The following is a 26,906-nucleotide window of genomic DNA, read 5'->3' on the forward strand; positions in this document are numbered from 1 at the left end:
CTACAAATGGAGATGGAAGAAGACTCCAAAGTGTTTCCCGTGATAAACACTTACAAAGGGCTTTAAATACTATAGTAAGTTATATTTGGAGTAGCATCTCCAAAATATCAAAAGTATTAAAAAAGATTAGAAGATTACAGACTCAGAACACAGCACAACAGTGTGAATTAAACCAAGCATCACTTACTGTAGTCACCCCATTGACACACAAGAATTACACAAGTATGCTGCGAAAATCCTAGCGGTTGGATGCCCCAAGGCCAAAGGACGTGTCAGAGTAACGGTCCTTTTTAGTATTTGTCAATTACAGATTCCTGCCTAACCTGGGTACTGTGCTCCACCCCTTGAACGCATTACTACAGATTAGGAAGAAATAGCAATGGACAAAGCTGTGTGATGTGACCTTCCAGAAGGCAATGGAAATCGTGATGTCGGACACTGTACTCACACATTATGATCCACATCATCCAGTGAAGCTTGCCTGTGAAGCCTCACTTTATGTTATAGCTAGTCATGTCACATGTAATGAGTGATGGAAGTGAACTCTCCAAGCCTTGCATTACTGTCCCTTATCGCTGCAGAGAAAAGTTACGCACAGATTGACGAAGGGGCCTGGAGTCTGGTGTGCTGTGTAAAACGTTTCACCCAGTACTTGTCTGGGAGAGAGTCTATCCTCATTACTGATCGTGAGCCACTAGTGTGCGTTTCAAACCACAGAGTGGTATTTCACTGACAGCTGAATGCAGAGGTGGGCTGTGTTCCTTGAAGGACACAATTAGAAGATTGAATTTAAGAGGACAACTAATCATAGACATCCTGATGAATTCTCCCATTTAACCTTGGAAAAGGAAATTTACAAAGCAGGACACTCCTCTTGACATCTTCCTAATGCAAATCAAAAATCTCTGAAACAGCAGAGATGGTGTTAAAGGGAAACCGGAAAAGACCCCACACTGTCTAAGGTCTGCACGGCCATCAAAAATGGCTGGAATGTGCAACAGAAATTCCAGTTCCAATTTTTATCAGTAATGGATGAACTTGCTCTTGATGGTGGTTGTTGAATGTGGGGATTGAGAACTGTTGGCAGATAATGGGTGAATGCATGTAATGGCAGGAAATGGGTAGATAGTAGGGGGGAAGGTTGGAAGTGGGAATGATGTGAGAAGCTGTAAGGTGATGGATAGAAGAAGCAAAGGGATGAACAAGATGGAATCTGACAGACAACTTTCCTGTTTACTCATGCTTCTCCCCTCCTCCTACCTTCCGCTTCCTTCTTTCCAGCCCTGATGAGTCTGATAAATGTTTATTTCTCTCCATAAATGCTGCCTGACCTGGGTTCCTCCAGCATTTTTGTCTGTTGTTCCAGATTTATAGCATCTGCAGTCTCTTCTATATTATTAAAACCTTTTACATCTGCAGCATTTAAAAAAAAAATTTGATGTAAGGTTCAATTCTGTTTCTGTCTCCACATTTCCCACATGACCTGATGCTTCAGAAATGTTATGTTAATATTTAAAATTTCCAGTAATACCAATGTTTCCCCTTTACATACAAGGTATCAGTATTTTTTCATGGTTCAAAGTTCTGTAAAGGTTAAAATCAGCTATAAAATGTTAAACTCTTCTTCTTCTGATCAATTTTAATTTTTATTGAGCATTTCATTTTTGTGATCACTTCTTCCAAAACCAATTAAATTTGGGTCCATGATGTCTGTTTGGATGCTACAGGTACCAGTTTGGATTGAATTTGCTTAATTATGGATTATGACACAGAAGGGAGACATTTGATTCATTGCTGGATCCTGGCAGATTAATCCCACCTCACATCAACTCCACTGTGATTCTTTTGCCACGTGTCTACACTCTTACAAAATTTATAAGAACAGTACATAACTGCTGGGTGATGCATGTCCATGTGACTTTGTAGCACATTCTTTTGTTGTCTGTCATATTGTGAAGGATGGCAGCATGGCAGGTATATTGCAGTATCAGCCGCTGTAAGACAGCACAGGCCATGCCAGAGTAGCAAATGGGTTCTGTTTTAACATTGGGCCATATGTTGATTGTGTAAGTCGAAAAAGTCACTCCGTGGAAACCATACCTCCACAGTACTATAATGAATGGCACAGAAATCAAAAGACTGATAAACAATTAGTAAAAATGGAGAGAGAGGAAAAAACAGTTCTGTCATATGTACGAACAAATATATGTATGTTTGTCAGACTTTTGAATTTAATATCATAGAAGCTCTTGGATACTTGTATCCCGGGGTGGCCTGTATTGTTGTAGCACTGGTAATTTGAACTTCAAAGATGCTTTTAAATCCTGGATCACCAGTTATTAAATATGCACTATGGATCCAATATTCAGCAACAAGAAGGTTCTAAACCTGTTCAATTTAAAGAAGCCATTAGGCTAGTGGAGTAATTTGTTTAGTTTTTGGTTTTGAATGATGCCCTAATATAAGACATAGGAGCAGAATTAGGCCATCCGGCCCATTGAGTCTGCTCTGCCATTCAATCATGGCTGATCCTTCTTTTCTATTTCCTCAATCCCAGTTCCCAGCCTTCTCCCTGTAACCTTTGATGCCATGTCCAATCAAGAACCTATCAATCTCTGCCTTAAATGCACTCAACGACCTGGCCTCCACGACTACATGTGGCAACAAATTCCACAAATTCATCACCCCTTGGCTAAAGAACTTTTTCTGCATCTGTGTTTTGGAAGGGCACCCCTCTATCCTGAGGCTGTGCCTGCTTGTCCGAGACTCTCCCACCATGGGCATCATCCTTTCCACATCTACTTTGTCTAGGCTTTTCATCATTCAAAAGGTTTCAATCAGTTCCCCCACCCCCCCCCACCTTCCTTCTGAATTCCAGTGAGTACAGACCCAGCGCCATCAAACATTCCTCATATCATAACCCTTTCATTCCTGGAATCATCCTTGTGAACCTCCTCTGGACCTTCTCCAATGCCAACACATCTTTTCCAAGATGAGGGGCCCAAAACTGTTCACAATACTCAAGGTGAGGCCTCACCTGTGCCTTATGGTTTGGAAAATGTTGGAAAGTGTATGGTCATGCACTTTGGTGGAAGAAATCAATGGGCAGACTATTATTTAGATGGGGGAAAATTCAAAATGCAGAGATGTAAAGGGACTTGGGAATTCTTGTGCAAGATACCCTAAAGGTTAACTTGCAGGTTGAGTCGGTTGTGAAGAAGGCGAATGCAATGTTGGCATTCATTTCTAGAGGTATAGAATATAAGAGCAGGGATGTGATGTTGAGGCTCTATAAGGCACTCGTGAGACCACATTTGGAGTACTGTGTGCAGGTCTGGGCTCCTTATTTTGGAAAGGATATATTGACATTGGAGAGGGTTCGGAGAAGATTCACAAGGATGATTCCAGGAAAGAAAGGGTTACAGTATGAGGAACATCTGGCAGCTCTTGGTCTGTATTCTCTGGAGTTCAGGAGAATGAGGGGGTTCTCATAGAAACACTCTGAATGTTAAAAGGCCTGAACAGATTAGATCTGGCAAAGTTATTTCCCATGGTAGGGGATTCTAGGATAAGAGGGCATGACTTCAGGATTGAAGGATGTCCTTTTAGAACTGAGGTGTGGAGAAATTACTTTAGTCAGAGGGTGGTAAATCTGTGGAATTTGTTGCCACGTGTAACTTTGGAGGCCAAGTCATTGAGTGTCTTTGAGGCAGAGATAGGTTATTGGTTAGCCAGGGCATCAAAGGGTGTGGGGTGAAGGCAGGGGAATGGGAATGACTGGAAGATTTGGATCAGCCCATGATTGAATGGCGGAGCAGACTCGATGGGCCGAATGGCCTACTTCTGCTCCTATATCTTGTGGTCTTAGGGTCTTTTAAAGCCTCAGCATCACATCCTTGTCTTGCTCACAAAAATCATCCAAGTCTTGTTGCTCACAAAAATTGGAGCTTTGGTGACCAAAGAATGCTGAATGTCAGGAAGAATGCAAAGAAAGTACACTGGCTGCAAACTCTATCTCACACATACACATAGGATAAAGAATTCCAGTGATAGACTCCTCTGGATGGAAAAACCAAAATTTCTCGTCTAAATCCTAAATGGCTAACCCCTCTTTGAGACTGTGACTTCTGGTACCAGCCACTCCTGTCAACAAAGGAAACAGTATCCTTGTTGTCCTGTCAAGCCCTGACTGAGTGAGTATTGTGTTTCAATCAGCTCACCCTCTTTGGAATTCTACTAGAGTATAGGTCCAGTCTGCTTAATCTTTCCTCTTATGACAAGCCCAGCTCAATCTGTCGAAACTTCACTGCACTCCCTCTTTTACAAGTATATCCTTCTCTAAGTAGGGAAACCAGACTTAAACAGTATTCCAAGTGAAATCTTAGTTTGGCTCTAAGTTCTAAGATATTTCTCCCACTCAGATATTTCTCCCAACGTTCCTGTCCTAATTGGTTGCGGTACCGCCACGTTAAGCTTGTGATTTCTGTAAGGGACCTCCATCTCCCTGTGAACACACAATTTTAAATTTTTCAGTATTTAAAAAAACTTCTCTGCTTTTCCCCCCCCCCAAAATGGGTTGCCTCATTTTTTGATGATGTTCCATCTGTGGTATTTAGCCAAATCATTTATTGTTTAGCCTGTCTGCATTCCTTGTGTGTTGAATGTTTGCTGCAAGAAGGTGAGGAGGTGATAAGGCATTTGATTGTTGGGTCCACATCCTAACTGATGGAGATGGTTAGGGGGTGAGTAATATAGGTATGCTTCATTGAACAGTGTTTAATGTATCAATAAAGGAGATGTGATCTGTAAATGTATTTGTTGAGACACAACTGCAAAAGCTGGAATTTTGAGCAACAAGCAATCTGCTGGAAGAATTCAACAGGTCGAGCAGCATCTGTGGTAGAGAAGGAATTGTCAGCGTTAGACTGTTCCTCACTTGCAGACCCCATTCGGTTCAAATGGGCAGCAACATCTGTTCCAAACTCACCTCCAGCACAGGTTCACCACAAATCTACATACTACATACTTAGCCCCGTGCTCCACACTCTTTATACTTATGACTATGTAAGTACAGCTCCAATACCATATTTAAGCTTGCTGATGACACCACTGCTGTGGGCCGAAACAAGGGTGGTGATGGATCAGCATGTAGAAGGGAGATCAAAAATCTGGCTGAATGGTGCCAACAACAGCAGCCCCTCACTCAATATCAGGCAAACCAAAGAGCTGATTATTGACGACAAGAGGAGGAAACCAGAGTTCCATGAACTTGTCCTCACCAGAGGGTCAGTAACTTTAAATTCCTCAGCGATGTCATTTCAGAGGATCTGTCCTGGGTCAGCACTTAAGTGCTATTACAAAAGGGCATGGCAAAAAGCCTCTACTTTCTTAGAAGTTTGCAAAGATTCGGCATGTCATCTAAAACTTTGACAAAATGTTATAGGTGGAGAGTATATCGACTGGGTGTTGTAAGGACTAGGCCTCAAGCTGGCATGTTGCCTGTTTGCTCCATCAAGAAGAGAGATGTTAGAGTCACTGCTGGAGGCAGTGTGGCGTGGCATTCATGCTGGCAGCTTTGGTGCTGCCCTCCAGTGTTTGCTTAGTAGAAAACGAGGTGTATTGTGTTTGACCGCAGACTGCTCCAATATTCACGGACTTAGACTTGAATTTTTTTGTGTTATGGCTATCTTATGTGCTATGTGCTGTGTATGACTGTTGGTACTGTGTTTTGCATCTTCACCCTGGAGTAACATGGTTTCGTTTGGCTATACTCATGGGCATTCATGTATGGTTGAATGATAGTTAAACTTGACTTGAACTTGTTTACGTCATGGACTGGTATGGAAACTCTATTGTCCATGAATGGAACAGTCAATAAAAGGAGTGGACAGAGCTCAGTCCATCACAGGTGAAGCCCTCCTCTCTACTGAGCACACCTACAAGGAGCACTGCCACAAGAAAGCAGCATCCACCGTTCAGGACATGCTCTCTCCTCACGGCTGCCATCAGGAAGGAAGTACAGGAACTTCACCATTGTTCAGGGACAGTTATAACCTCTCAACCATCAAACTTCTGAACCAGACCAGATAATTTTACTCACCCCAACATTGAACTCTTTCCACAACCTTTCAACGACTCTACCGATTATGTTCTCAATATTATTTATTATCGTTTTGGTTTTATTTTTGAATTTGCACAATTTGTTGTCTTTTGCACTTTGGTTATTTGTCCGTCTTTGTGAGTAGTTTTATGTTGATTCTATTGTGATTCTTTGTTTCTACTGTGAATGCCTGCAAGGAAACGAATCACAGGGTAGTAGATAGTGACATATATGTACTTTGATAATAGATTTGCTTTGAACTTTGTTTATTTGTTGACCTTGACCATATATGTAAGGACTTTGACTATCTTCTTCCACGGCCACATTAGCATCACCCTGGAGGACTTCCTGTACATGTGGAGCTGGAGGAACCCTCTCCTTCTCTCTACTTCATCTGTCCAGCTGTCCACTGAAGCATCTGATAGACTAGCTGATGGCTGTAGCCATACTTGGCCATAGTTTCAACAAGTTTCAAGATCTCCACAATGACTTCCAACTCTAGTTTTCAACAAAGCACTTCCTTTTTCCTTTACTCAGCTTGTTAGCTTGAACTGGTGCCAGCCACTCTCAAAGCTGAGCCCCATGGACTAAGGCATTAAACATGATTAAACTAGATTGTCATTTAAATAATGACAAATGGTTGGTTTGCTGTACAGTTCAGTGAGTGAGGATTAATTGCCGTCCATGACCCTGTTGCTATTTTCAGCCGTTAGTCATTTAGTCAGTTTGTTTACATCACTTAAGCTACTAATGCGAGGGAAAATTTCCTCTGAGCTGTGTGGTTAGTGAAAATGTAAGCAATTCCTCTGTATGCTTTTCTTTTATTTGTGTATGGCAGCCTTGTGTGTAAATTTCGACAGTGTCAGCCCAAGCTGTTTATCATGTGACTAGAGTTGAACCTGATAATGTTCACGCCATAATATCCCCACACATAATTTAGAGCTGGAAGCAGTGGTAAGAGGAATCCAAATAAGGTTCCATTTCCTGAGGTAGATGATTGTTGTCCCTGAGTTATCTAGCCACTGGGTCAGTTACTGTATTCATTCAACATCAGTTAACCCAGCACAGTCTGAGAATTAAACAGGGGTATTAATTCTGTGGTAGATTCCCTGACCTGTGCTTAATGACGTTCAAAGATCTAACGGGACTAAACAGACTATGTTTGATGGGGTTAGAATACAGGGACTTTGTTTAAGGAATGATTCCTCTACTTAATGGTGAACCTCCAGAATCCTTGCCCATACAGGACAATAGAGACAAGTCACTGAATATTTTTTATAAGGACATAAGTGGAAATGGGGAGAGAATGAAAAAAAATGACCAGCAACATGAAGGGCTGAATGGTTTACTCCTTAATTTCTATACTAGTCAGTACAATTACTGACTTTCGCAGATGCTCTCTCCACCATGCATGCGCACACCTCCTCTTGCACACGTGCACCTTCTCGTCCACTCCATGCATGCACATGCAGATACATTTCTTTATCATGCTTTGCTCAAAGGTGCATGCCACACTGATTACCCATAGAAGCGTTCTCATTAATGAATGGATCCATGTTATAGCAAAGCATTTTATGGAGTACTATCTTCAAAAGGACCCTTTGATAAAGTGGTGACTCACATTGTAATCCAATGTCAGCTGATATTTTGCATTGGTTATTGTATGTGGCAATATTGCCTGATATATATTGTAATACCTCCCCAGAATGAGATATCTGTAGCCATTTTCTTGTTGACACATCAGTGGTTATGAGCTGCGCTGGAACTTGAATTTACTGTAATCTAAACTGCAGACATTAACATTAATTACAATTTTTGATGGAGCAGTGCAGATTTATTTTTGATGTGACACTTGAATGTGTGAAGAGCAATGTGAACGGTAGAATGTGAATTTAATTTTGTTTTGCTTTAGATGGTGTTTAATTATTTCACAGCATCTACCTTCACAAACTCCAAGTCTCCTATAATTTTACCTTTCAAGCCAGAACTGTTTATTCTGGCAAGGTTACAGATATATAAAGTGCTGACATTATTAAAATTGACCTATGTATTTTGTACACGAGAATGGTACATAGGTTAGCATGGAATAGCAGATCCTCAGTTCAAAGAAAAAATTTATTAACCGAGTACATATTTGTCACGACATACAACCCTGAGATTTTATTCCTGCAGGCACACTTGCAAATTTACAGAACAGTAACTTTAAACACCAGGAACTGTTAGCTGTAAACAAATTGTGCAAATGCAGATATAAATAGCAATATATACAGTGCCTGTAAAAAGTATTCACCCTGCCCCCCTTGGAAGTTTTCATGTTTTATTGTTTTACAACATTTAATCACGGTGGATTTAATTTGGCTTTTTTGACATTGATCAACAGAAAAGACTCTTTATGGTGAAAGTAAAAACAAATTTCTACAAATTGTCCCAAATTTATTACAATAATTGAACACAAAATAATTGATTGCGTAGTTACTCACCCTCTTCAAGCCAGTATTTAGTAGATGTTCCTTTGGTAGCAATTATCATAGTGAAGCAGTGTGTTGGGACCTCTGGTGCAACAGGTTGTGTGCTGGTGATAATTGGACACGGTTTTCTTCAAATGGTTAAAGTGGTCGACTAATTAAAGTGGTTAAAGTGGTCGACTAATTTGAAATGCACTGGGATGGGCTGTTTCTTGTTTACAGATAGCATTGTGCAATTTCACAAGTGCTTGCTTATAAACGGCTGCTGCCGGTAGATAAACTGCGATCAGATGAGAACTCTCAAGGCTAATAGAATAGTTTACATTTAATCGTTAGTTGCTTTAATCGGGAACAAGAAGTCAACATAACCCCAATGTCCATTGGTATCATTCCCTGTAGTTGAATCCTATATCAGTTTGTACAGTTGAACATTTTTGGTGACACTTTTAAATAGATATTAATGTGGATTAAGTCACCAACAAGAAGGAAGATGTGCCCTTGAAAGAGTGCAGCAGAAAGATGTGTCACCATCCAAAGGGCATTCAGAGATGAGCAAAAACACTGGCCTTGTGCACGAAACACATAGCCCAGCAGTGAACCAAAAAGGGATAAGCAATATTTTCTGGAAACTATTAAATGAAGACACTGTGCAATTAAAGATTTACAAGATGCGTGGAACCAGGAAACGTAGGGAAGTGCCATTGTCCTGTAAATATCAGGATGTTTGGTTTGCCTTGCCAGCTGGGTAAATTTCCAGCTATGCTCCGGCAGTCATTCCTTGGATTTATCGAGTGGCAGAGCACAAAGGACTGGTGCAATTACGCTGCACTTGTACCAAGTCCGACCTGACACAGGCTTATTAGGAATGCAACTTGTGAAAAGGACATGTCTGCAAAGGGATGTTGGATAGCTCGAGCAGATTGATTATAATGTGAAATATGATTATAATTTTTAGTGTACATAAAATGTTTTAATTGGGACATGATGTGACTATTCTCATACATGAAGCAAAGTGCAATAGGGAAGCAAATGAAAAGTTGACCTTTAGTGTAAAAGGAATAGTGTAGAAAAGTAGTGAAGTCCCATTACAGTTCAGTATATCCATGAGATCATATTTGGCATACCTGGTATAGTATTGGTTGTACTATATTAGGTGAGATTTGCTTATATTGTAGGCAGTTCTGAGCAGGCTCATTGAAAGGGTTAGCACAACACCTCACAGGCTGCCTGTAAGGAGTTTGTACAATCTCCCCATGATCGTATGGATTTCCTGTGGGTGTTCCAGTTTCCTTCCACAGTCCAAAGACTTGCCAGTTGGTAGGTTAGTTGGTCATTGTGAATTGTCCCCTGATTAGGCTGGGATTAAGTCGGGGGCTGCTGGCGGCGTGGATCGAAGGGCCTATTACGTACTGCATCTCAATAAATAAATAATTAATGTTGAGCAGGTTGGAACTATGCACATTAGAAGTTAGGAAAAATTAAAGCTATCTTGTTAAAGCTCAAGATTCTGAAGGGATCTGAGAGGGCAATCTTTGTGCAGAAATTTAAAATAAGGAGGTATTTTTTTCAGAAGAAGCAATCTTCTTAAGATGAAAGAGATTGAGTAGTTCTACAGAACTGTGAACTCCGTATTGATGAGAGGACCCGAAGCCGAATAGACTTTGGGCCTTTAGAGAAGCTGAGAGTTGTGGAGACCAGACACAAGTACTAGGGCTAATGACCATCCCCAGCGGATCAACATCAGACTAGCAACCAGCAGAGCAGGTTTGATGGGTCAAATGGCCTACAACTGTTTCCCATGTTCATGTTCTCTTGAATAGAGAGGAACAGCAGTCAAGGAGGAAAATAGGTAGAAGTGGTTTACATTTTTGAGTTATGTTTATATTTTGTAAGTATTTTAAAGTGATTTTATTTTTTTAAATTATGTCTAATACTAATTGAGTTCATTCATTTGAATTTTCTCAATGTCAAAGTCCAAAGTGAATTTATTATCAACGTACATATTTAGATTATGAGGTCACGCAGTCCTCTTTTATTGTCATTTAGTAATGCATGCATTAAGAAATGATACAATTTGTTCCTCCAGAATGATATCACAGAAACACAAGCCAAACCAAGACTAAAAAAAAAACTGACAAAGACCACATAATTATAACATATAGTTACAACAGTGCAAAGCAATACCGTAATTTGATGAAGAACAGACCATGGGCACGGTAAAAAAAAAGTCTCAAAGTCTCTCGAAAGTCCCATCATCTCACGCAGGCGGTTGAAGGGAGAAACTCTCCCTGCCATGAGCTTCCAGCTCCGCAAACTTGCCGATGAAGCACCCGACCACACCCGACTCTGAGTCCGTCCAAAAACTTCGAGCCTTCGACCAGCCCTCCGGCACCGAGCACCATTTCTGCCAAGCGCTTCGACCCTGGACCCGGCAATAGGCAAAGCCGAGGATTTGGGGCCTACCCCTCCGGAGACTCTCGATCGCACAGTAGCAGCAGCAGCGAAGCGGGCATTTCAGAAGTTTCTCCAGATGTTCCTCCGTGCTTCTCACGTCCGTCTCCATCAAATCAGGATTGTGCAAGGCCCCTATTTAACAAATACGATATGAATTCGGAGTGGCCGCGCGTGCTGTGTTGCGCCACCATCTTCTCCTCCCCTCCATATGTCACAATATACAACCCTGAGATACCTATTCTTGCAGAAAATCACAGTAACTACAAGAAACACAATAGAGTCAATGAAAGACCACACCCAGCAGGACAGGCAATGACCAACAGTGCAAATCCAAAAGAAAGGGGGGAAAGTAATAAATATCAAGAACATAAGATGGGAGTCCTTCAAAGTGAGTCCTGTTCAGTGATGGGGTAAGTGAAGTTATCCCCACTGGTTAGATGGTAATAATCATTCTTGAACCTGGAGATGCAGGTCCTGAGGCTCCTGTACCACCTTTCTGATGGCAGTAGTGAGAAATGAGCAAGGCCTGGATGGTGGCGTTCCTTGATAATGGATGCTGCTTTCCTGTGACAGTGCTCTAGGTAGATATGCTGAATGGCTTTGCCTGTGATGGACTGAGCCATACCCACTACTTTTTGTAGGCTTATCCATACAAGGGTATTGGTGTTTCATGTCAGGGCTTTGCAGAAGTAACCATATCAGGAGGTTTGACTTGGCTACTGTGTTTAGTTCACATGTCGTGTTCTTCCTTCTGCCCTGTGCCCTACCCCCCCCTCCCATCCCCACGAACACCAGTCTGCCCTATCCCAAAAAATAACAGCAGGAGCCTACCACTTGGAATCATGACAATACTAAGACATCAATGTAAGATCCAGAAAATGTCAACAATGACTGCCAATAGCATACCATTTGTACCAATTTTTGGCCATTATGTTTGAAATTATCTTTGTAATAAGAACAGAATTTCACTGTGGGTCATTTCTTGATCCAAGTGCCTTTGGAGTGGGTGAAAATAGAATTGTCCTAAAATAGGATTAACCAGTGGTAATTTACATGAAGAGCCTACAGAAAATAAACTCTCATTACTAATTAAACTTTGCTTTTAAAAGGTGTAAATAAGGTTGCATTATCTTCTGAAATAGAGGGCTATGGGTAACCCTAGGTAATTTCTCAGGTAAGGACATGTTCGGCACAGCTTTGTGGGCCGAAGGGCCTGTATTGTGCTGTAGGTTTTCTATGTTTCTATGAAATAGTAAATTAGTCTTTAAACCAGGAACAATAAATCCATTTTTGCCCCTGGTCCTTCCAGCACTCAAGTTTTGTATATTCATCTACATTGGAGTCTCAGTTTGTTGTGTCAGTATATGCTTGATTTTTGTTAGATTTATCTAAATTTTTGTCCCTGGAAGGAATTGTTTCGAGTTTCTCTAATATATCAACTCATCAATATTAGGGCAATTTTCCATGGATTGAGTAAGGCCACTAATTTAGGGTGAACCACACTAGACATGTTTCTCCTGTCTAATCATATTGGCCTCTTTCAGTACTAAGTATTTTCTTTCTGTGTTTTTCACCCATTCTTTTTTGTTGATTGGTGGGCTGGGGGTTTGGGGTTTGATGTTCTTTTTGTCGTTTCTCCGTGTGGATGATATATTAGTTTTTTGTGTGAGGGAGGCAGTTGGGGGTTTGTGGCCTGATGTTGCTGTTTTCTGTGTGGGCAAACTGTTAGCTTTTGTGCGAGGGAGGGTTGGAGGTTTGGGGTTTGCGAGTTTTTGTTTTTGTTGGGGGGGTGATGTCTTTCAATGACTTCAGTGGGTTTTCTGTATCTCATGGCTATCTGGAGAAGACGAATCTCAGGGTTGTATTCTGCATACATACATTGATATTAAAATGAACCTTTGATAATAGGCAATCTGTCTAATTCTTCTAGAGATACAAACCTGAACAATTGCTTTAAAAAACTGGTGTAAATCTCTCACTAATCAAACTGATTAGCTTTATCACACAGACATTATATATCGCCATTTGAGCATCGATTCTGCACCTAGCTGTAAATTCCTTCACCTTTTTATTATAGTTTTTAAACTTGGTTCTTTTGGCCTGATCCTGCCATAGAGTTGCCAGGGAATAATTCCATGAAAAATACTATTGTGTATTTCTCCCTTTAGTTTTGTTTTTTAAAGGAGAATATTGAACTCTCTAGTGGACCATGCCAAAAAATGAGCACGTCAGTAATTTATTCTCATAAAAATATTGGAGTTAATCCGCATCTAGATAGCATAGGTCTTATTCAGAGTTTTATTAGCATCTTTAATTTTAGCTCTAGAATTTTGCTGACAAAAATGAGCCAAAATAAACCAGACCCTGTAATATTATCTCAATAAGAATACTGTACAGTGAAGGGACCAGCTTGGCAAAGTTAAAATTATAGCAGTAGATCCTGTTACGTTACTCTGAAATCACAATTTCGTGAAAGGTTTAACATCTTAGCCTTTTGCAAAGCTATTTTCGGTTGCTGAGCAGCAGTGTAAATAGCTGTGCAACACACACAAAATGCTGGAGGAGCTCAGCAGGCCAGGCAGCACCTATGGAAAAGAGTATAGTCGACATTTTGGGCCGAAACCCTTTGGCAATCCTGAAACATCAACTGCACTCTTTTCCATAGATGCTGCCTGGCCTGCTGATTTCCTCCAGCGTTCTATGTGTATTGCTTTGGATCTCCAGCATCTGTACATTTTCTCTTGTTTGTGAGTAAATAACTGTAGCACGTTGGCCTGTTGCTGGTTTTAATTATGTCGGTAGCACACCTAATGTTCAGTCATATTTGAGACAGCAATCTGTTCTTTAGGAACCCTGCTCCTTCTGTCCATAAGCTTTGTTAATAAGGGAGCATTCATTGATCTTCCTGTTTTCAGTAAGCAGAAGTCTTCATTTTGCTGTGAATACAGTAGGCTCCATTCGTATCCAAAAACATCCTGTCACACTGCCCCAGCACAAACAATCACTCCGACACACTAACATGATATTATCCATAGTAATCATGTGATTTTCATGTGAGAATTTAATTAAAGTTATTTAACTTTATTTCTTACAGGTGGCCATGGTTGAAGTTCAGCTGGAGATGGACTATACCTATCCCAAGTTCCTGCTCATTGCCTTCAGTGCCTGCACAACAGTGTTGGTTGCTGTCCACCTCTTCGCTCTCTTGATCAGCACTTGTATTCTCCCTAATGTTGAAGCAGTCAGCAACATACACAATCTCAACTCTGTCAATGAGTCACCCCACGAGCGTATGCATTACTATATCGAGCTGGCCTGGGGCTTCTCAACAGCTCTAGGCATCATCCTCTTCCTCATGGAGGTGGTGCTGCTTTGTTGGATTAAGTTCCTCCCGGTTGACAGTAATCGGAGGAAGAACGAGAAGAATTCTGACGCCAATTCTGAAGAAAGACACACCGGACGAGATGCAGCTTTGACATCCACTATTATCATGGCACCAGTGGGCCTTATTTTTGTGATATTTACCATCCATTTTTACCGATCACTGGTAGGGCACAAAACGGAGCGTCACAATCAGGAAATTGAGGAACTGCACAAATTGAAAGTGCAGTTAGACGGGCATGACCGGGCCCTGCAAGTGGTTTGAAAAATTAAGAAGGAAGAAAAGAAGTTAATTGGTCAGAATCATTCTGAAATTCCAAGCTTCTGCAGCTTATTACAAATATCAAAATGGGCTTTCCTGTCATTTCCAGGAATTCAAGTTTACAAATATGGCTTTTACGTGGCTTTGTGATTTTACAGTACTTTCTTGCATTGTCTTAAAAGAAAACAGTCATTCTGTTTGATACAGAATCCAGGTGTAGGCTGGAAATCGTGTGGATATTGTAAACTGGTTCAGGTTGCACTGATGCCATACCAGCGAGCAGCAAATGGTCACTAACGACAGTTTATCGCAGGGTTAAACTCTTTAGAGGCACCTGTCCAGATTAAACTGGACAACCAGAGCATAAATGAATTCCAATTTTTGTCCAGTTACTTTGTTGTACAGTGCAGATATAACCGTTTGCTTAACCTGCTGGTACAAAGAGTGAAAGGCTGATCAGACCAATATTGAAAAGCTATAATGGATCAGAAGATAGAAATTGTTGAATTTAAGCAGGATTGGTGTTTGGTATAGTTCTGGGTGGTCACAGTTTACTTTAGATCCCTCCATTCGTTATTGTTGCTGACCAACAGCTTATTGTCCTACCAGATCCAAATTGGAGTTATCCCTGCGCCCATTTATTATGAAAGTATAATAGTCTTCAAAACGTGAAGTGTTGCTGTTCTGGGATGATCCCACGTGTGGCATTTCATTCTGTATTGTCACATTGACACTCCAGTACAAGTACTGTCATACTAATAATAAGAGATTGGAATCCTGATCTGTGTAACCCCATTTAATGTAATGCAATGAGTATTGTACAATTTATTTTGACCTCAGCTGATGTTGCTTTAAACAGGTTTGATGTACTCTGCAGTCAGTTTTTCAGACTTGTAAAGGGGAACTTGTGCAAAGAGGAAGAGAAATTTTTATAAATTTCAAACCATGCCTTTGTTCTCGACAGCATGATTTATCATATCCTCAATTCAGTTTTTAACCACAGACGTGTCCTGCTCTGGAATTGGCCGCCTTCTGTTACAGTTTCAGTATTTTAATTTACCAAATCTTAATAGTGGAACAATCATTTGTCAGAATGTCAATAAGATGCTAAATTTCAGCTAGCTCTTCAAATGTCAGATATATATATATATAAATAAAAAAATAAAAAACCTTTTTGCATGGGATCTGGAGCAAACAAGCGATCTTAACTGAGCCAATTCTGATAATGAAATACAAAACATGGCATTTTGGACCCTGTTTTATTACCAGACTCTGGAAAGGAACGGCGGAGAGTGGTGTTTTAATACCTAATTATGTTCAGCTTTGTGTTTTGGAGAACCCTGAGTTTAAAATGTGTAATTCCTGATGAAGTTCTTTTAGGTTTGAGAATGGTATTCCTCCTGCGTTGCCTTCAGATATTTATTTGTGTAGAGGAGACTCTGCTATATTGCAACCATAAATAGCGAGGGGACTAAGAAAGTGAACAGACTGGTTTCAGAATTTATAAAATACAGATTTCGAGGGCTGCCAATTTAGTCAAGTTTACATCTGCTACACAGTGACAGTAACAGCAAGACCTGATCCTAACAAGTCCAGCACAGATGGAAGCTCAGTGTCAGGCTGGACTCGAGCACGGTTGTGTCATTGCACCAACACTCTTAATCTTCCTCATGACAATAGAGCATCTCTCCTTTAACAAGCTTTACACTGGAGTGGAATGAATGAATGCCTTCAGAACCTGTAGCATCCCAACTGCAGTCATCTGTTTACACTATACAGGCAGCATTGCATACATGCACACTCAGAAACTGCTATCCAAGGCTTGGCTGACTGATGAAGTCCCTGTATATATGAAAGAATGGGTCTTATACTGACCGACTAGAAGACAAAGGTCGTCTAGCAACCTGCACTATTTTGCTCCCAACATTCAGACTCCACTGTAGGATCTGGAAAACATGGATCATGCTTGTCTTATCCTGGAGATGGAGCTTCTGCTCAATCAAATCCCTCTCTTTGTTTTGGAGACATGAAAAACTGCAAAGCATAGGAAAATTTCCATCTGTACCACAGTATTTCGGTGTCGGGCATGAGAGAGCACACTGACATTGTTAACTTACCTTGTCAATGGATTTTGCAGCCAGAGCAAATCATTGTCAGCACCCTCTCCCAAACAACCCAGTTACGAAACTTTGATCATGTGCCCCATTTCTTCTGCATTCCATAGTATCTGCTTGCCTGATACCAGACTCCTGAAAGAAGCACCCGACTCCACAATCTGTCACAAGACATTTTCAGGAGTTCAGAGAAACTCTTCAGAGGCACTCTTGAAGCCTCTTGGGAGGAGTGTAACATTGTCAGTGAGTCATTGTAATCCCTAGCCCAATACTGCTCAGATCGGGGGAGGAGAATTGGGAAAGCTGTCTGTGTGACAAGGGCATGTGAGCACCATGCACTTATAGCAGAATAAGCGTCCTTAATACCCATCCATCTTCCCCGCCATCATGCCTGTTCCACATGGCAGAGCTTGCAGATACCCCATCAGACTCTTCAGCCACATCAGAACTTGAGAAGGACTGAGTCATCCTTGAGGGACTGCTTAAGAAGTTTGCACACACCAAATTACCAGTGCAGATGTCGCATGTTTTGACTTGTGTGATTGTGGCCTTGCTACTGAAACCAATGACCTACAATAGTTTCAGTGTACAATTACAGGTGTCTCCTTTACATTATTGTCCGATTGTACTTGAATCAGGCAAAGTGTAGTCTTAAGCTTTCTCGTGTATGGTATATGCCAGCCTATTATGTTTTCTATTTAAACACTTAATTGTCTTAATCTTTGAATTTGTACACTTCTGTGGCTTGATACCAAGATGTGGTATTTATTCTCTGTGCAGCATTACAAACCTACTGCTACAGTAACTTGAAAAAGAGACAACAATTGCTATATTATCTTCAGCTTTGTAAATCAAAGCTCTGGGTTATTAAGCTGTGGCTGTTTTTTGAAATGTAAAATCTTTACTGGTACTTTGATCAGTATTTTCTGCTTGTGACTCCTGTAAGTACAGCAAACTGTGTATAGCACCGTTTAATATTTTATTAATTGTGTAACTGTTGAAGTGTAGGTTGCATTTGAAATAAAGTATTGTCAAACATATTTTGTAATATCAGAAGCTTGTTAACTATGCTTCCTGAATGCTGAGCTTTTGCACTGCAATATTTCATAAGGTGATCCTATGTCTGAATTATTCTGTGCCATTAATGCAGCTTTGCTAAGACAATGTTTTTAAGGTTTTGCCCAGCCTGTTACCAGACACCAAATTAGCTCCCACTTCCCACAGAACACAAAGGCCTACTTTCCAACCCAATGTCTGATGCTGAATTCTTCACTTCACTTGTGTGGGGGACACTGGTGCCCCAAGCCAGAAACACCTTGATAATATTAGGATAAAAGTTGTTTTTGTTTTGCATTGTGAATTCAGTTTGCTGCTTCACAACCAAATGGTCCAGACAGCTGGATGCTAATAATGTCACCTTACTTGGAAACAAAGTTCATGTGAGAAATGGGAATTAGAATATTTTCAGATTAGTATAATGGCAAATGCTGCACTTTGGCCATGGGTTGGTCGATGAAGGAATGAGAATCTGCCAATTTTAAGAATGTTATGCAGATCATGAAACAATCAAAGATCTATCACGAGAATCTGAAAATTGAAGGTAATTGTGAATATTCGGCAGGCTGGTTACAGAATTTTAAGAAAAGGTACTGCATTAAGTTTTTAAAGCCTCTGCTGATGATGAAAATCTAGCACCAGAACAAGACTACAAAGTTGATAGTTTTTGTGCCTTACATAAAAGCTTTAAAAAAGGGAAATTACAAATACAGTATGCTGTGACTTTTCAATCAAAACATGGCATCGTAGGTGGAGACTTGAGAGCCTGCCGTTGTTTGTTATTCTCCTGATGCTGCTATTGCTACCCTGCACATATTATATTTTCTTTATATTAATGGTATGTAATAATTCTTACTGTTTGTGATGAACAAGTGAAAGACAAAGACTGCTTACTGGTAGCACAAATTCAGTCAGAAACGATGGAGAGCCCAAGCATTTCGGATGAGGGATACTCAACCTGTATGGGGCAAGGTGGCCGATACATGATTGTAAATATCTGAGCAACTATTGAGGACCCTTTAGTCATGAATACCAAAAGTCAGACCTAGTTAAATTGCATCTAAGAAGGTTGATTTTAATAGAAAAAGGAGACAAGCGTCATTCAATCATTCAATTTAAATGAAAATTGTCATTCCTGGAAAAAAAACAAAGGGACAGTTTGTTCCATTGTTCACTCTGATTTGTATTTCCAGTGAAGCCTTTTTAGAAGAAAATAATGGTGTTTCCCACCACACCTCTCCCCGCTTCCCCCTCACTTTAAACTCAAAACCAGATAAAATTCAGTTTTAATTTGAAATATTGTGTGTGCTAATCCCTAAACCACCTGTACTTAAAGGGGATGTAATTCTTGATCAGATAACAGAAAAGAGCAAATGTATTACTAAATGCCAAGTTTAGTATTTAAATGGACAATGAGTTGAACAACTGATTTCAGAACAAAATGGTGAAAAGCAAAAAAGTACAGTATTATTTGAAAGACAATTGAACAGCCATTGCCACAAAGCAGTTATTGAGAAATTCTTAGAATTGCCTAGATGCTCAGCTTTTTCCTGTTTCCTTTGTTGATGTCTGTGGCCAAATGCATTTATTCTGCTTAAGTTCTAGAATGGTCAGCAGAGAAAGCGGATTAATTACTAGCATACTGTAAATGCATTATTTGTAACTTGTTATACTTCATTATTACAAGGATTGAGACCTAATTTGCCAGCTCAAGTGATGCTGTCACCAAAGATTAAAGTAAATGTTATCCTCGGCTGCTAGTCTCCTGTACCGAACCGCATAAGATGCAGAATGCAGTTGCCACTGCCCTGGCAGCCTTGTAATCAGGTATTGTCCTTCGGTTGCAACAGGGTTTCAGTTCCAACTTTGGAATAAGATTTCAAGTTAATACCAAAGTGAGGGTATTTTAACTAGGAGCTGATTTGAATTTTACTAAGATTGGTTGAACAGAAGTTTAAGTGCTGACATCTTTCCTTGTGATGGCCTTTCCAATTTTTAAAATTCTTTAACTTGTTGGATCCAGAATATTATCTGATTTTTTTTTTAACTTTCCCATTCGCTTAGTATGCCTGACAGGGAAAAGACTGAAATCTATATTTAAGAGCAATTAGAGAGCAGAGTGATAACTGGCTGAGGCAACACGATCTATGTTCAACAAATCTAACAAAGGTACTGAGGTTGGAGTTAGCAGAAGAGCTAAAAGGGAACCAGTTAATGTACTGTACTTCCCGGTGAATCAAGATCAGATATATTAACACTGTCTTGTATATACCACATGAAGTTTGTTGTACAACAGCAGTACAATACAAAAGACAAAAAAAATATAAATTCCAAGGTAAATTATTCCTTTGTCTTTGCACAATGAGGTGGTGTCTATGGACCAAATCAGAAATCTGATGGTGGAGGAGAAGCTATTTCTGTTTCATGTAGTCACAGTGCTACAGAAACGATTAAACAAAATTAATCTGCACAGTATTGGATTGAGAATGGGTTAACAAATAGAAAGCAGAATAAGAATACGTGGATAATTTTCACATTGGGAATGTGTAGCCACAGGTTTCGGTGCCAGGGCCCCTGCTGTTCACTCTGTAGTTACACAAGTTTGCTGATGCCACAAAGCTACTAAGTGGCAGTCCTGATTGTAAGTAACATAATGCAAGCTATACTCAGCTTAGGTGAATGGCAACGACATGGTAGACAGAATATAATCATGGAAAGGATCTGAAGTGATCTACTTTGCTGATTAAAAATAGAAAAGCCTAATATTTTTATATTTTAAGAAATTGAATGGTGTTGATGTTCATTACCATTACTGGGTGTCCTTATAAATGGAGCACTGAGAATTAACATGCAGGCATAGCAAGTAACTGGAAGACAAATATTAACCTTTATTTCAAGAGATTTTTGAATTGAAAAGTGACATCTTACTAAAATTATTTAGGCCCTTGGTGAGATTGTACTTGGAATGTACTGCATAGTCAAGTCTGCATACCCAAGGAAGATACACTTGTGGCAGAGGGGTCTGGCAAAGATTCATCTGATACCTGGGATGGTAGGTTTTTTTTTGCACAATGAGAAATGAGGTAGATTCACCTACACTGTCATGATGCATGGCCTCAATGAAATATTAAAAATTGTGTATCCAGGAGAGTTTAATTACTGTGTATTCAAAACAGCAGTAGATCTTTCTGAGAGGTTTTCCATGAAGACCAGCACAAAATCTTTATTTACCTGCCATTGACCTGTCCCTCCCTGCAGTTTCCTCCATCTTAGCCCATTGAGAACTCATGTTAACTCATACTGCAAACGTGAGGCAATCTGCAGATGCTGGAATTTCAAGTAACACACATTAAAAAATGCTGGTGAACGCATTTGGCCCAAAACGTCAACTGTACCTCTTCCTATAGATGTTGCCTGGCCTGCTGCGTTCACCAGCATTTTTTATTTGTGTTAACTCATACTGATTTGTTTTTACATTTCTGAACTTTTGTAGTCCAAATAAAATAGATAAACAAGCAAACAGAAAAATGGTGCATATACATGCAATACCTACATCTACTTACCTAAAAAAGGTACCCTCCGCCCCCCCCCCCAAGACATTTGATTTCTCTAAACCAGGGACTTTGACAGATGCTTTGGGAGATTTAGGGTTTCCAGGTAATCTCAGGTAGGTGTCAAAAGAACACCTAGTAAGCATACTGCATGGGTGACAAAGCAGATGACCTCATGGGTGGATTATGGTGATCAAAAAGAGGAGTACAAAACAGTGATGACAGATTCAAAGAATATTTCATAGGAAGGTGAAATGTGATACATGAGAGGGTGAAATTCAGAAAGCAGGAACCAGATGAAGTGTAAATGACTTGCCAACTATGCATATGGAAATCTGAAAGATGAGCTCATTCGGGACAGAATTGTTGTCGTGATTCTGGACACCAAATTATCAGTGTGACTTCAGTTGCTGGCAAATCTCACACTAGAGAAAGCTATTACTATGATCAGACAGAGTGAGAATATTCGTCAGCAACAGACGTCAGGTGTGAAAATTATGCTGAGTTAAAGCTAGAAGCTGCACAAAATGAAGGGTTAAGATCAAGGTGCAGTCAGAAAGACTTTAGAAAGATGACTGTAGAGCTCAGTTCATAACAAAATAGACAGGTGAAACAGAGCAGGTAAAATGTCCGACTGCAGGAGCTGCAGAAAGTCTCCATTCCACGTCAAAGAGTTCGATCCAGCAAAAGAAGTGAAATATCGCCAATGCAATAGTGATGCCATTGTACAAGTCTGTGTCACTCAAAAACAGTTCTTCAGTTGGTCAAAGAAGACCATGATTCAGATGAAGAGGAAGCTTTCCTTGGGGTTCTAGTTTCAAATAGATAAGGCTGGTGTACTATGCTTCGGTTGCAAAATGAAGCAGTGCTGTTCATCTGACACTGGGACAGAAGTCACAGCCATTCCCAAATGTCGTTCACAAAAGTGGCAAAGGAAATAGGCATTACGCTAAACCCAACAAAGGAAGTGCTCATGGGGGCCAGGGAAACATAAACTCACAGTGAAAGGAATGTTTACTAGTTCCATCTATAAAAATGAGAAGCAGTTAAAAGAGGATGTATAAGTTGTTCAAAATCTCTTCTACCACTATTGGGATGGCGTGCCTTTGAACCTCATTTCAAGGTTGAGTTCACTAAACAGTGTTCAGTGGCAGGAGAAGTATCTGGAGTTGTTCACAGGCCTGGGGGTACTGAAAGAATATTACCAAATGAGGCCAGGAGTGATATCTTACCCTCTAACCACATGGAGTCGTATACCAATTCCATTGATGAACAAAATCAAAGCTGAACTTCAGAGAATGGAGGCACTTGACATCATAGCCAAAGCGAATGGGTCTACTGACTGGTGTGTGGGCATTGCTCCTGTTCCAAAGCTAGATGGCACAGTGAGGATCTGTGTTGATCTAACAAAATTGAATAATGCAGTGAGGCAGAAGTTTATTCTGCCCACTACTGAGCATACATTGGGTATGCTGGTGGAGCAAAGTTCTTCCCCAGACTAGATGCTAATTCAGGGTTCTGGCACGTCTGTTTAGCTCCTGAGTCACAGAAATTCACAACCTTTATCACATCATATGGACACTATGCCTTCAAGAGACTCCCTTTTGGCATCTCATCAGTCCCTGAACTCTTTCAGGTGAGGATGAACCTAATTTTGGGTGGAATATAAGGAGTAGTCTGCCACATGGATGATGTGCTGATTTTTGGAGGCTCAAGTGAGGAACATGATGAAAGAGTGGAAGTTGCCTTGGAGAAACTGAAACTGGCTGGAATCACCCTGAGCAGAAAGAAGTGCAAATTTGCAAAGTTGGAGGTGAAGTTATTGGGCCACCAACTGTACTGAGAGGGGGTGTACAAACCAACTTCAGACAAATAGGCAGGCGTTTAGAACATGGAACAACCTATGAATGTATCAGAGATCTGCAATTTCCTTGGCATGGTAAACCAGCTGGGAAAGGTCATTTCCGATTTGGCGGAGAAAACAAAGCCACCATGACACCACCTCGCTCAGAGAAACACATGAACTTGAGATGCACCAGAGGATTATCATCACTTAAAGTAGAGCTTACCTCTCTGCCAACATTGGCATTCTTTGATCCAAACAAAGCAACCAAGGTTCTGCAGACATCTCTGCCTTTGGCCTAGGGGGAGTGCTCATGCAAAATTGCAGTGGCGTATGGAAACCTGTGGCATATGCACCAAGATAACTGACTCCTACTGATCAGCATTACGCTCAAATCAAAACAGAGACGCTGGCTCACGTGTGAGCTTGTGAACATTTCAGCTGCTACTTGATAGCACTAAGTTCCTACTTGAAACAGACCACAAGCCACTTGTCACCTCCACATCTGCAACGATTCAGAATGAGACTTATGTGATACTGTTATGCCATTGAACATTTCCCCGGCAGATCTTTCACAACACCCGATACTCTGTTGAGAAAACCATGCAAAAGGGAATGGATGGAAGCTGACTCCATCCTCATGGAAGACACCAACATCTATTTAGCTCATAAACATGAGGAATTCTGCAGATGCAGAAAATTCAAGCAATACACATCAAAGTTGCTGGTGAACACAGCAGGCCAGGCAGCATCTTCAGGAAGAGGTACAGTCGACATTTTGGGCCGAGACCCTTCATCAGGACTAACCTGACGAAGGGTCTCGGCCCGAAACGTCAACTGTACCGCTTCCTGGAGATGCTGCCTGGCCTGCTGTGTTCACCAGCAGCTTTGATGTGTGTTGCATCTATTTAGCTCAGGTATGTGAGAGCTTTCCTGCATCACAGAGTGAACTGGATTGAATTCACACTGAGTTGAAAAAGGACCAAATCTGCAGCAAGGATGGCCAGCTGTTCCAAAAGGAGCTCAAGAACTCAGACCCTACTGACCTGAAAGAGACACACTCTCCATTCTTCATTGTTTGCTGCTAAAGGGCTCCACACTGAATCGCTCAATTTCAGTGACTGTAATTTGAATGCAGTACAGGAAGTACATACCTCGTCTTTCTTTTCCAAGAAATGGAGATGTGGTAGTTAAGGGTTAATCCTATGCCATGGTTAGCCGCTCCCATGTGGGAGGAGTTTACATACTGTACGAGCAGCATTATCAATAAAGTTCAGTTGAACGTCCTCCATGCTGGGGGCCTTGTGTGCTTTCTATACTCTCCCTCAATATTGAGCACAACAGTTTCAGATTGAAGTAAATCTCTTCTGATATTAATATAATCTGCTATCATACTATAATTACCTTACTTAAAGGTCTCTCAACTACAAAGTTATTAACTAGCTCTTTTTTTGCATAATGCTATATGTAAAAAAAAAGCCTATTTGCTCCTCAACACACAAATTGAGATTCATCCTTCATATATGTAGTTTAAAGTTCCACAAAAATTCTTACCCTTGCTACACAAATTTCTACAAACATTTACTCATTCATCATACTGTCTTACGCTACCATTAAGTGTTTTTGTAAACACCCATCAATATTTTCTGCATTTCTGTCTTGGTTCCAACCAAGCTCATGATGCATTTCACTATTGCATCGTCCTTTCTTCAATGGAACTGCCCCTCACTCTATTTAATTTTAAACCTTATTTATATTGCTAGCTACTCTATGTGATAGGATACTACTTCCCCTGCTTCATTTAACTGAGTCTGTCTAAATTGAACAGCTCCCTCTTTCCCCAAGAAGTACTTCATGAATGGAAACTTACCTTTCCTCACAGCTGTCTTTGAGCCACATATTCAACCTTCTCATACCATTGACTGCATACTAATTTGTACGTGCCTCAGGCATTTGTTGTCTTTTCATTCTACTTTTTAAATTAACCCTGAGCTGCCCAACAATTTCTTTCCTGTCCCATTCCCAAGTTCCTAACCTTGGCAATGAACAGCCAACCTGGCCTTTCAGGACTCTTGATTGCAGCTGCAGAATATCTCGTTTCCCTAACTATATATTCATCTACTGCTCCTTTCCTCGTGCCCCAGTGTGGTGTTAACTTTACTCACCTTGCACTCTTTGCCCTGTGCTAGGACTCTTAGACAGAGTATCCATCAGGAATTATTTGAATAGCAGCCATTAATACAAACAAAAACCAGTCCACAAAAAATAAAAGCCAATGGGGCTATGTTAATTGGCTTACATCAAACAGGCATCAGACACCTTCAGCTAAGATATTTTACACCATTATGGTAAGATTAATTGTCTTGTCATTTAGCACATCTAACTTAGGGGTGAACACAGAGAGTTGCAGAGTGCCACAGAACAGAAATAAGCCATTTGATCATCTAGTCCATGCCAAAATGTTATCCTACCTAGTCCCATCGACTTGCACCTGGATCTTTCTGTTGTTAATCAATTACTGGCCTATACCCAGAGAGTCAGCCCTTGCAACACTAAAATGAGTGTTTGGGTTTTCTGTCCTCAGAAGTTTTTAGACCATTCATGTGAATTACTTTGTTGTAGCAGAACTGTTTGAATATTCAAAGATGTCTTGAGTGTCGAGATGTGTTCCCATTATAAAAATATAATTCAATGGAACCATCTATCTACACCTAAAATATTGAAACTATGATATTATATCTATTGAAATTATATTCAAATGCCTGCTTATTTTTTGTTCTTGATGTACTTTGAATGCTATCAAAAGCCTTTTCAAAGACCATGAAATTCACATATAGTTGTCTCTGCCAGCCTGTGCACTGTTCTATGATGTTGCACAGTGTGAAGATCTGGATAACACAGCCTCTGTTCTTCTGAAGCCAGCTTGCTCCTTCCTCAAGCCCACATTGACAGCATTTGTAATCTGTAGGACAATGACTTTGGCACATGGCATTGAGTTACCCAGCACCAGCAGATTCACCGACCTGGACAGCATCATTAGGCAGGATGGTGGGACCAAGGAAGACTCAGCAAAGATAGAACTGTCTTCGGATCAATGAGCAACATATAAGGATCAACCGGGTAGAGCATCCACACCAAGGTGAAGCTGTACCGGAGCTGTGTTCTGTCCATACACTCGTACGGTTCAGAATGCTGGTACGTGACAGAGGATAACCTGGCCAGGCTGTCGTCATTACACACCATGAGCCTCCGAAAGTTCCTCCATGCTTCCTGGCCGGAAAAGATCTCCAAGCACATCCTTCTCCTTCAGTGTCATCAAGAGGACACGGCCACAATCATAATGAGGAAATGTTGGAGATGGATTGGGCATGTGATGAGAAGCGAGGCCAACTCCATCATCAAGACAGCACTTCATTGGCCCACTGGAGGACGGTGGAAACATGGGAGACCAAAGGCAACTCGGCGCCGTACAATAGAGGCAGAATGAGAACCCTGATCCACACCTGGGACACAATAGAGAAGGTGGCCAAGAACTGACAGAGATGGAGGACCTTCATTGCTGCCCTTAGTGTCAGTGCTGTAACAGACAGTTAGTACTCCGTGTGCTTTGGAGTTCAGTGAAGTCTGCTTAGTGTGCTAACCTGTACTCCAGTCTCCATGTGGTTCGTTCAAAGTCACAA

General features: G+C 40.7%; 1 protein-coding gene across 1 annotated transcript in view; it reads left to right on the plus strand.

Moving 5' to 3' along the window:
- orai2 (ORAI calcium release-activated calcium modulator 2) overlaps positions 1-17,830 on the plus strand; it is a 51,562-nt gene extending 33,732 nt beyond the window's left edge. The window contains exon 2 of the mRNA XM_063031425.1: positions 14,114-17,830. Coding sequence (XP_062887495.1) covers positions 14,114-14,665 — 552 coding nt within the window. The 3' untranslated portion in view covers positions 14,666-17,830. The remainder of the gene's footprint in view (positions 1-14,113) is intronic.
- The last annotated feature ends 9,076 nt before the right edge of the window (positions 17,831-26,906 follow it).

Source organism: Mobula hypostoma, chromosome 23 (assembly GCF_963921235.1).
Source record: "Mobula hypostoma chromosome 23, sMobHyp1.1, whole genome shotgun sequence".
In the NCBI taxonomy this organism is placed as follows: Eukaryota; Metazoa; Chordata; class Chondrichthyes; order Myliobatiformes; family Myliobatidae; genus Mobula; species Mobula hypostoma.